The 11,883-nt window shown below is 39.0% G+C and overlaps 1 protein-coding gene across 1 annotated transcript; it reads left to right on the forward strand.

The window, feature by feature from the left end:
* Positions 1-334: 334 nt before the first annotated feature.
* On the forward strand, positions 335-11,472 carry kif15 (kinesin family member 15). The gene is given in 36 exon segments (XM_073482717.1): positions 335-448; positions 686-716; positions 1,060-1,246; positions 1,355-1,431; positions 1,531-1,568; positions 1,664-1,761; positions 1,868-2,047; positions 2,348-2,557; positions 2,654-2,779; positions 3,108-3,230; positions 3,336-3,483; positions 3,683-3,774; positions 3,881-4,090; positions 4,401-4,578; positions 4,674-4,815; positions 5,276-5,417; positions 5,568-5,735; positions 5,826-5,954; positions 6,113-6,218; positions 6,351-6,516; positions 6,606-6,756; positions 6,840-6,925; positions 7,010-7,088; positions 7,672-7,758; positions 7,861-7,965; positions 8,050-8,172; positions 8,291-8,437; positions 8,558-8,653; positions 8,752-8,916; positions 9,080-9,174; positions 9,284-9,350; positions 9,435-9,472; positions 9,569-9,701; positions 10,596-10,727; positions 10,824-10,877; positions 10,879-11,472. Coding segments are annotated over 36 exon segments (4,173 nt in total). The 5' UTR covers positions 335-405; the 3' UTR covers positions 10,900-11,472.
* The last annotated feature ends 411 nt before the right edge of the window (positions 11,473-11,883 follow it).

Genomic DNA, 11,883 nt, shown 5'->3' on the forward strand with positions numbered 1-11,883 from the left:
AGACTACCACTATAAATTCAGTATAAACACCTAAATAAAGCAATGATGTTGCACTCTGCTACACTGGACGTGAACTTTGATCATAAAAAAACAAAGAAGTAGAGGTGGACAGACCTGACACTTTATATTATGTGCAAAAAAGAAGCTGATAAGTGATGCTATTAACTGTAAAGAAAATGTTGAACTTGAATGAGCTCGTCTTATTCAGAATCCCTCATAAAGCCATGATGCTGCACACTCCGCTACAGTAGGGGGCGACAATCACCTTTCACGCTGGTTTGTACGCCGACATTAAACGACGAAGAAGAAGTGGAGGCAGCTCTCTGCCCGCCAATTTTGAGGGATGTAAACAGTGCGTCCTCTGTCGTCTGTCTTTGCTATGATGAAAGTTATTTTTACCTTTTAATGTCGAACATTTCCTTGTCAACAATGAATTCCAGTGGAAAAGGTACCGTAACCCATATCAACACAGGTTAATATTTGTTTCGTATAGTCTTTGCGTAGTATGCTGTCAACATGCCACAGACAGACATGGTTGCTGTCGCTAAAATTTAACATGAAGGTATCTATGTAACCTTAGCACGCAAAGCTAGGTAGCTTACCTAGACGGATTAAGCTTTCTAACATTATTTAACTAACACTATCAGGTAAACAAACAATAACAATGTTGTCGTTTTATTTACAGGCTCTGCAGATTCATCCCAACTTGCTCCCAGGTAATGTACCCTTAGGAGGCTTTGCAACAACAAGTTGGACTATGTTGCTAACCTGAACATTGTATACTGATGAATTGAAGCTTGCCTATAGTACTTAACGTACGGTCGACACTTGTCTCAGTAAATTGTGATTCAGACTTGCTTTTACTGTTTTGACTGAGGAGAATAGACAATTAGAAAAGCTACAAGGTATAAAGATGTCCATGTCCTCCAAACGAAATGGGCAGCTATTTTAACAAACACTTGCTGACATGTTATGGTCATATTTATCTCAACATCATTAACTCAATTTATATGGTTTACAAGCGCTTATATTTTTAATCTATATTTATATTTCCTACAGCAGTGACAGCAACTCTATCAAAGTCTTTGTGCGAGTGCGACCTCTGACCCAGGGTACTGGGCTGACCACAGATGGAGATCAGAATCTCTGTCTCACCGTCACCTCACCCAACACCATCCGTCTGCTCTCAAAACCAGAACCGCGAACCTTTACCTATGATCATGTTGCTGACATGGACACATCTCAGGTGGGAGGACACAGTATATTATCAACATACAACTGGCATGCGTAAAACTAGCTTGAACGTATAATAATAATAATAATAATCTGATCTTCATCTGTCATTCTTCAACAGGACTCTGTGTTCTCCAGTGTGGCTAAGAATATTGTTGAGTCTTGCGTGAATGGATATAATGGTACCATATTTGCCTAGTAAGTGGTCTTTTTGTTGTTTATGTAAGGTATAATATTAGGAATATGTTATGGCACAATCACCCATTCAATTACTTGATTTCTCTTCTGCTTCTGCAGTGGACAAACAGGCTCAGGGAAAACATTCACCATGCTTGGTGAGAATACAATCTTTTATCCACATCGCTACAAATTCTTTAAGATCCAGCAATGTATTAATTGTAGTGACACTTTTTTCTCTCTCTTGCTTTAGGACCGTCTGAGTTGGATAACTTCACAGATGAACTAAGGGGTGTTATTCCACGAAGTTTTGAGTACATATTTTTCCTCATCAACAGAGAAGTGGAAAGGGTAAGCTGTAACATTTCATCACCATGTGGATCTTGGTTTTAAACCAATACTTTTTGTTTGTTTTCTAATGAATCTGGTGCTTGTCTTTGTTTTTTTTCCCCTGAAGTCTGGCCAGTCCAAGAGTTTTCTTTGCAAATGTTCATTTATCGAGATATACAATGAACAAATTTATGACCTCCTGGACACAGCCTCAGCCAGCCTTTTCCTCAGGGAGAACATCAAGAAAGGTGTGTTTGTTGAGGGAGCTGTGGAGAAGTTTGTCAACTCGGCTGCTGAAGCCTACCAGGTATAAACATCTTGCTTGTTGTCACTCATAGAAGGTAATTGTACCTACTATAATGCATAGTAACCCTCATGTCCAGCTAGGTAGAGGGGATGGGGATATTCTAATATAGCTTGCAACCAGGTCGATCATCATAAAGTAAAAAGATAATTTTGTGCAATATAATGTGTGCTATTTATTGTTTATCTGTTGAGCTGTGCCTTGTTAGATTGCATTAAATGTATCTTTATTGAATACAGGGCAGGGGGCATCTTGAGAAATGTGCTGTTGGAGTGTACATAATTTGTGTTTGAAACCACGTAGGTGCTGTCTATGGGCTGGCGTAATCGACGAGTGGCCTCCACCTCCATGAATCGTGAGTCCTCTCGATCTCATGCAGTGTTCACCATGACTTTGGAGTCCAAGGAGTCCATCAATGAAGTGGTGAACATCCGAATGTCTCAGTTGAACCTGGTAGATCTGGCAGGATCTGAGAGGCAGAAAGACACACACACAGAAGGCTCAAGACTCAAGGTGAAGCTACGTCCATGAATTCAGTTTCCTGCTGAGGTGCTACATTTGTGATTTTGGTGTTGCCAACAGCTGTTTTCTGCATTGCTTCTATTTTAGGAGGCCAGCAGTATCAATCGCTCCCTCATGTGCCTTGGTCAGGTGATCATGGCACTGGTTGATGTGTCCAATGGGAAGAACCGCCACATCTGCTACAGAGATTCTAAACTCACCTTCTTGCTCAGGGTAAGTGTTTCCAAATGCAGGATGTGGCTTCAGTGGAGAATGTGTTAATTTGCTGTGTGTCAGCGTCGAGTCAACTTCCCTGAAATATGTTTACATGTTGCTGTTATGTCTACTAAAATTGATGTTCGTTTTGGAAAGAAATTGTAAAATATATATCCATTCCAATTATAGTCTGAAAAAGTTCTGGTGGTGATGGTTGAAATTAAAAATAGGAAGTATCAATCTTTTGTACTTGACCTTCAAGTCTTTAATACTACATTCAAAGATGTGTTTGCCCTTTTTTTCAATTTGAATAGATATTGTCACTCATAGTTGTTTGTCATTTTAGGACTCTCTTGGAGGAAATGCAAAGACTTACATCATTGCCAATGTGCACCCTGGTTCAAAGTGTTTCGGAGAGACGCTGTCTACCTTGCACTTTGCCCAGAGAGCCAAACTGATCAAGAACAAGGTATCAAACACAGCTCTATTTTGTGTTAAAACAGACTTAACCAAGTGATTTTGAAGTTAGAGCACTTTGTCATCTCATCCTTGTGAAATTATTCTCTCTTGCCAGGCCATCATCAATGAAGACACACAGGGAAATGTAAGGCAGTTACAAGCTGAGGTGAAGAAGCTGAAGGAGCAGCTTGCACAGGCACTGGGTTCTCAGCCAGTGGACTATGGGAGAGATGTAGCGCCAGGAGGACCTGAACTCCCCATGGGTAACGATACACAGAATAAATGTTAATCTTAACACATCCTTTTAAAAAACATTCTTAAAAATCATTTGCACACTTTCAAAAGTGAATTGACTGATGTATTAAATACAGTAAATAAAACTACTATATAACATGTAATGTTACATGTTTCTAAACAAATGCTTTCTGTTTTACACAAGTATAAATCAGCTTTTCTCATCAGGTCCATCCATTGAAATTCAAGACAATGTCTCATATAGAGGGAAGTTTATGTCTGCTGTCCGTCTGTGGAGGAAGCGAGATGAGGAAAAGAGGGTATGGGAAATGTTGTTTGTTTTTTTTTTTTTACACCATTGTCATTTATTTTTGGAAATTACACTGTCTGTTCAGGTAAACTTACAGTAATGTTGACCACACTCAGATGTTACTTGAGAAGTTGGCTCTGCTTGAGGAGGCCTTGAACCAGAAAGACAAGTTCATACATTCCAGCCGAATGATTGTCAGATTTCGAGAGGACCACATATCTCGTCTGGAGAAAAAACTAAAGGACGGACAAGGCTTTCTGTCAGACATGGAGTCTCAGGCTCTGATTGACCAGCTGAAAGAAGAGATAAAGATCTTGAGAGATCAGGTACAAAATACACTTTGATCACTGCCTAACCCTCTGTTGATGACTTGTTGATGACTGTATCTGCATAATGTGTGGATACATGGAAAGTTTAGATGTTATCCTTTTGATGCCATCTAAATTTGCTGCAGACTATTCTAATGACCAATTTTATTTCCGTTAAAATCCAAGGTAGATATCTTCAAAATTTCTTTATGAAAAGACCAATATGGTTAAATCAGATGCTCTGTATACGCCATTTTTCTTGAGCTAATAACCTATATGTTGTATCTGTTGAGCACCGCTTTTCTTGTGCACACTTCTACCCTTTTAGGTTGAACATCACCCAAAGATGACTCGATATGCAGCAGAGAACTTCGGCCTCAGACAAGAGAACCGTCAGCTCCGTTCCCTCGAATCAGTAGTGAAAGCTAAAGAGGCTGCAGCCACAGTTGCTGCTGAGCTAGAAGAGACCTTCCAGAGGGCTGTCGAGACAGAAAGACTTACAGAGGGTAGGATAATAATTGGCTTCATCAGAGGAAAGGTCAAGTAAATGTACTATATCCTGTACCTGTGTACATATCATTAAACTCTTGCTGCTCCACAGCTCGAGGAACCTCTTCAACCTCTGTGGCTGCAGATACTGTCTTGATGGCTACAATTGAGAAGCTGAAGGCTCAGCTGCTTCAGAAACAGTCCGACCTCACAGCTGCCTTGCAGGCCTTTGAGGAGTACAAAGAAATCACAAAGTAAGGAGGGTGTTTAATAAAGGGACCCACTCTTAAACCAGATTCACACGAGCATTATCCAGGAAAGCTTAGCAGATGTTTAACAACAAGCCAGTCCAAAAGCTAAAAATATATGCCAAGACCTTTTCCCATCATGAAATCCAGTAACAGTCAATTTTAGAACACCTTTGTGAGCACACAGTGTACAGGGTCTTTTCACAGACACATATTTTGTCAGTAACTGCTTTCTGTACAGTGCAATAAGGCCATATAGATGTAGGAGTTTATACAGTTGGAAATTAATTAGAAAAACCAGCAAATACTCACATTTAAGAAGCTGGAATCAGAGAATTTAGACATATTTATCTTCATTGTAAGGGTGGATTTGTTTTGTGATCTTTTCATGCAATGCCTTTTATAGGCTTATAAAGAAGGTTTGGCAGAACTTAATGTTGTTTTTGGATGGTGATTTGTGTTCTAGGAAACAGATGTCTCAGCTGGAGTCTGAGAAAAGATATCTTGAAAAGTCCAACAGGCATTTGGAAAACATTTTGGAAGCCACGAACGCTTACAAAAACAAGGAAGTCTCAGAGCTGAACAGAATTCATGTTGAAACTATTAAGGTGAGCAAATGTTGAATTTGTATTCAGATCACTGTGAGGCAAACCATAAGCTCTCTTTATTCAGTGTACTTTTGTTGTCCTGCAGATCTCACTCTAACAAGCATTGTGAAAAATCATTGTCTTGTATCCTCCAAATATCTATTCTACCAGATTCTCACCACGCCCACCAAAGCATACAACCTGCGAACCCGTCTCGTGCCTCTCTCAAGCCCTGAGCACCTGAATGGGACAGACGGTGAAGGAGACGACATTTGGGATGAGGAGCCTCCTTCAGACATGACCGAGATGGCCTTGACTGAGGAACTGCGTCAAGTTCAGGTTCAGAAACGTGGATTATTCCTTCAATATGTGTAGAAGAAAGACACAAAGTCCTCTCATTGTCTCATACTTTCTCTAATTTCTCATCAGGATCAAACTAGTCGTGTCCAGACACAGCTGAACGAAGAGGAGCTAAAGAACAGCAAGCTTTTGCAGCAGATTGCAAAACTTGAGGAGCAGATTACCTTGATGTCACAAGAGTCTGACCGCAAGGATGAGGTAATTCTGTAACTTAATTTTTTGCAATTGCATGTATAGTAACAATTTAGATGTAAGAATAAAGGCTTTGGTACCTTGAAAGTGCTTAAAATATGCTTTAATTTTACACTTAAAAAGCTATATGAACTTTTCTGTTTTCCTAATTATTCTTGATGCAGCTACTCTGTACTGAGCGAGCTAACAAGAACAGGGATCAGCTCAACCTGCAAGAAACTGTCAATGAGCTGCAACAAAGCCTTCAGTCTGAACAGCAGGCTGCAGAAGGTAATATTCTGATTTTTCTCTTGTGTTGTACCGACCTGCCTGGATTTTTGCCTCTGTTGATCTTGGAGTTTCTGTCAGCTGAAGGTAGAGACAAGAGTGCCGCGTTCAATTCTTTCTTTCCCCTCCCTTCAGTGCTGAGAAGTGAGATCCATGATCTCCGCCTGGTGCTGCAGTCATCCGATAAGGAGCTGGCCACCGTGAAGAATGAGCTGAGTGAGGGCCATAGCGAACAGCAGAGAGAGATGAGCCAGCTCTCCAACAGTCTGATCAGCACACAGCTCCAGCTTGACAAAGTCCAGTAAGCATGAGTCGAACGCCTCTGAATTGTGACTCTTCTTGATCTGATGTGTTCATGTGCCCACAACTACCGTCATGTCTTCATCCCAGGCTGGAGTGGGAGCAGCTTCTGGAGCAGCATCGGACTCTGCAGGATTCATTTGACCAGCTGCAAGCGGAGGCCAAGTTTGAGGCTGATCAGGCAAGACAGCAGCTGCAGGATGGGCAGCAGAAGATGGATGAACTGAAAGCACAGCTCACGGTTAGTGAACTCATCAAGTCAATTAATTGTAGGCTGTAACTGTCTATATTTTCTAATCTTATATGTTTTTGCTTCTGTTATAGGAATTGAATAATTCTCTGCAGTCTGAGAAAGAGCATACAAACACCCTCATCTCCCAGTTAAGAGAAAACAAAGAAAGTACATCAAAGTGAGTTTTACCAGTCTGTGTCCAGTTTTAAACTTTTAAAATAACTCTTGTATTAATTTGAGTGACCTTGGTGTATGCCCTCAGAGAACTTATTGAAACTGTGGAGCAGAATACACAGCTTAGGAAACAAGTCTCAGACCTGACAGGACACAACCAACAACAGGTCAGTCTTAAGATGGGTGTCTGCAGTTCCTTAAATGTCTTAGGTTTAATTTTATAAATATTATGACTTACAAGTAATTGAATATTCTTGCAAATTCTTAAACGCCACAAACATTTTCTAATTTAATTTATCCATCTTTAAAGTTAGTCAAAATGAGTCAAACCCTTCTGTGTGAACTCCACATTTCTGATGTTACAAATCTTTAAACCTCCCACTGCACTTCTTTCTTTCTTTCTTTCTTCTCTTTTTATTTTATACTTGCGCTTACCTGGTGGCAAAATGTAAATTAACACAACTCACTGTAATAACCATATTCCTGCATAAATCCTACCTCTGCATGGGACCATATATATACTACATCACTGCAGTTCTTGAATAAGAAAAACACGATTTCTCCAAAATCAGTCTTGGCGTGTGGTTTAGAATTATCTTGAATGTCTTAAAAAGCATTACATTTGAGTGTGTGGTACCTGTGGACTCCCTGTAAGAACAATATGCGTGTTTAAAAATTAGATATATTTGACGTAACAGAAAACTGCAGCTCAGTCGATAAGCCTGATTGTCTATTTTTGTTTTTATGAAGGCATCAAAAATTGTCGATCTTGAGCAAAATCTCAAATCGGCCAGTGAAACAATAAAAGGCTTGGAACAGAAGACTGAACAGGACAAGGTAAGCTTGAGTGAATAATTCTCTCCCATTTGGTATTTCTTCAAATTTAATTTCAGTGTGTCCGCTACCCTCCTGAATCCCACCTGTGTATTTTTTTTACAGGATGTTGTCTTAGATCTGATGAATCAAACCAGAGTCCTCCGCTGTGAGCAGAGCCAGAAGGACGAGACCATTACCCACCTGTCGGAAGACATCAAAGACATCACAGTACTTCACTCCTCCTATTTCACCCTGTATTTGTCCTAAATAGCTTCATTGTTTGTCATAGTATGTATCTCATTGCTCTTCCAGGCCAAGTACAATACTGCCTGCCTTGAAAGGGAAGATTTCAGGGAGCAAAACTCTAAGATGCAGACAGAAATCTGTGACCTGAAAGAAACTTTAGACAGATGTGTAGCATCCAACAAAATAGAGGTAAGTTTGACATTAAACGTGGATTTTTGTAGAAGTAATTCATGTTCTGACCAGTTTTGTAGACAACAAGAAATTAGACGAAAGCTATAATATACATAATGTGTTTGTCTGTCCTCAGGTCGAGGTGTTGCAGGAAGAGGTTGTTTATGCCACTGAGGAGGTTGAGAGACTCACTAAGGTCTTAGATGAGCAGAACATCCTCCTCCGATCATCTCAAGAGCAAGTGGCAAAGAAGGACATCATGATACAGAATCTACAGCAGAAGGTGAAGTTGTTTTTTTATCAACCCAACACAGAGCAACAAATAATCAGTAAGGTAAAAAAAAACTTAAAGACCAATATCTATTTAAAATGACTAAATATTAAGACTCTCCTTTTGTACCAGGTGCAAAAACAGCAAGAAGCTGTTGAAAGAACTGTCAGAAATGGAAGTTTGAAACCGCTTGTTGAGCTGGCAGTCACACCTAAATCATTACCTCGGGTATGCCTTGTCTGTCTATTTGTTCTTTATTTCTGCATTCACAGAAAAAGCAGGTGTGGCCTTTCTTTTACTCATATTTAATTTCTCTTTTTCTCAAGACACCCTGCACTCCAGGAAGCTTCAATAGGGGCCTGACCCAAGTGCTAGAGAGCCAGGAGAGGGAGCTGGAGAATCGCCGCTCCTCCATGATGTCCATGGAGATTCTTTTAACAGAGCTGAACGCCGAGAGAGCTGCCAAGAACGAAGAGATCCAAAGACTTAAGGTATATTTTGTCCCAAAGTTAAATTAATCTACAGCTGAAATGTTCAGTCAGCAGGGTTGTAGGAGACTCAACTAGTTTAGTGTCTTGTTTTTCTGCTCTAGACTACTAAATTTAAAAAGGTTTAAGGTCTTAATTAACTATGGTGTTTTTTCTCTGTCCTCAGATGCAGCTGACTGAGAAAGAGATGGTCCGACTGGAGATCCAGGCTTTGGTTGACCAGTTTTACACCAAGCAGAACCAGAATGGAAATAAAAATGGGTTGAGTTTATTGATCCACGCATTCAGCAGTCCACTGCCCTACCGTACATATGATCATCCATTATTGATGGCATAAGTGAAACTAATAATATTATCTTGTCATTTTCAGTGAGGATTTGAATGACGCCATCAAGCAGTCCTTACATAAAGAGCTACAGGAGGAGAGAGCAGAGAAGGTTTGTATTTGTTTATCTTTTTTGGTTGTATTTTTTTCCTCTTTATTAAATAAACAATTTATTATTTTTACCTCACATTAACAGAGCAAAATAATGCAGAAGATGTCCGACACTCAAAAAAGGTAAGCTCCTGGACCTATAAGTTATTCTGATCCTTTGTTAATGCTTGACATCTGACAAATTGTCTTTATTATTTTTGTTTTGTCTCTGTGGATCAGACTGCAGGCGCAGGAGGCGATGTTGGCCCAGTCTCAAACCTGTGTTCAGGAACTGACCACTGAGTTGAGAAACCGCTGTCTCGAGTTGAGAGAGGTGAACCACAGGATACAAGATGAAGAGAAACTTATTCAGGTCAGAGCCCGACTAGATGAATATATATTTCACTAAAGAAAACATTATGGAATGATGTAGCTTTCAAGTATATAGCCCCTAGTCCATCTGTTAATGAGTTACTGGTTGGAGTTGGTCAATGCTGTTTTACTCTGGAAAAAAACCTGATTATGACAGTAAGGTGACACAATATAATAAGCATGACGCTAGATTGTCTGCCATATTTGCTGGGTGGACAATGTTGAAAGTTGTGCATTTCACCATACAACTGTTTGTTAAGGACATTTCAGGCCAAGTTGGTTGACTGTACACAGTTATACTTAGGCATGTATGGTTGGCAAGGGCTTGAGGAGCAAATAACTTGCAAACATAGCACTGATAATAATGGCTCTGATTAGGGCTATTTCTAAATGTATTGATTAAATGTTTAGTCTATAAAATATTATAAAGTTAGTGAAAGAAGCCTGTTAAAATTTCCTCAAATACAAGTTGGCATTTAAGCTTTTTGTCAGACATTTTAGCTTGTTATGGTAGGAAAAGCACAGGTGTTACTAATAAAATTAACGATTGGCTCAATTTTATTTAAATATCTCAAAAAACTGTGACAATAACCAAGCATGCACAATACCAGGACCCTGAAACTGAAGCAGACATTAATTTATTATCGTGGCTCCTACTGTTTCCTTCTGTAACATGTCAAAATATCTACTGTGAGTAAGGACTGTTGTTCAGTTTACGGTGATATAAACAGAGAAGCTGTGAATCCTTATGTTGAAGAAGCTGGAAATAGAAAATGTTTGTATTTTTACTCCTTTAAAAATTACTTAATCCATTATCAAAATTGTTGCCTTTTAATCTTCTGTCACTTGGCTGATTACTCGAGCCTGTAACACTGATATATTGTCTATTTTACAGGAGAACGAGGTTCTCCGTAAGCAGAATGTTCAGCTGTCAGAGGAGAATGGGAAACTTGTGGGGCACAAGAACCACAAACAGAGGATTGAATATCTGGTGAAGCTGAAAAAGGAAAACACCAAACTTCAAGAGGTAACTATAATTTCCGCTATGATCAAAGAATGTTTCTCTCTGGTCCTGACTGTTACCACATCACTTCGATTAACTTTGCATTTCTTTTGTTCAAAGGAAAATGAAAAGCTCAGAACAGAGATGAGCCTAGTGAGAGACCACATGGGGATGTCCGCCACTGGAGATGACATAAACATTGATTTCTAATTGTTTTAATGGAAGTGAACTTGCATCTTTCCCAAGTGAAAAGGTTTTTTTTAATTTTTTTAAAAAATGTTTTACTTTATTGACTTGGTCAGCTCTTTTAATGGTTTCATGTGCAAAGACATTATGATTCATGTCTGTTGTTCTTTTCTCATTCAGGGAATGTGCAGTAATTTTGCTTCAGACATGCTCATGTTATAACACCTCTTATCAAGTATTTTGTACTGTACTTTTACATCAGCGTTGACAGACCGGCTGTGACATACAGCTTCATTTTTTCTTGTTGGGTTTCCTTGGGTGTATATTAGCACACCTTGTTACATTGTTCTCAGACTACAATGAAATGAAATTACAACAATGCTGAATAACATCTTAATGTGAGAACATTTTTGTGTTCATACTTTTTTAGGTGCTGTAATTGTTTGACTGACCACCTGAGTTGTATCCATGGTATATGAATTGTATTTTTCTCCTCACACCAAGGTGTAAAGCCAGTGTCTTTTCTAGCATAATAAACATTGGTAACATTTTTACTGTAATTAAAAAGTATTTTTACCTCAAAGCTTTACTGTCTCACTTTGTGTTTTCTGGTATTTGTTTCCTGAACAGTTAAAGTAATGGAACTGGAAAAAAAATAACCTGAGGAATGTGATCCTGATCTTTTAAATATCTAAAAGTGGTAAATCAAAAGTTGAGGAACAGTAGCCTTTGACTTTCCAATACTAGGTGTGACAAAACATGTCACATTTCCTTTCTTTTTTTGTTACATGCAAACCGTATCAGTGATGGAGAGTATTCTCATGTACTCATGCACTGTACTAAAATACAATTTTATGGTACTAGATTTTACATACAAATGTGATCCGTTTTAAACATAAAATGCATTGTTCTAGATTAAATGCAACATTAAAGTACTGCTTACAGTACATAATACTTCAATATGAATAAATAACCCAGTGATATAACATACATT

This window comes from Pagrus major, chromosome 16 (assembly GCF_040436345.1).
Source record: "Pagrus major chromosome 16, Pma_NU_1.0".
Classification (NCBI taxonomy): Eukaryota; Metazoa; Chordata; class Actinopteri; order Spariformes; family Sparidae; genus Pagrus; species Pagrus major.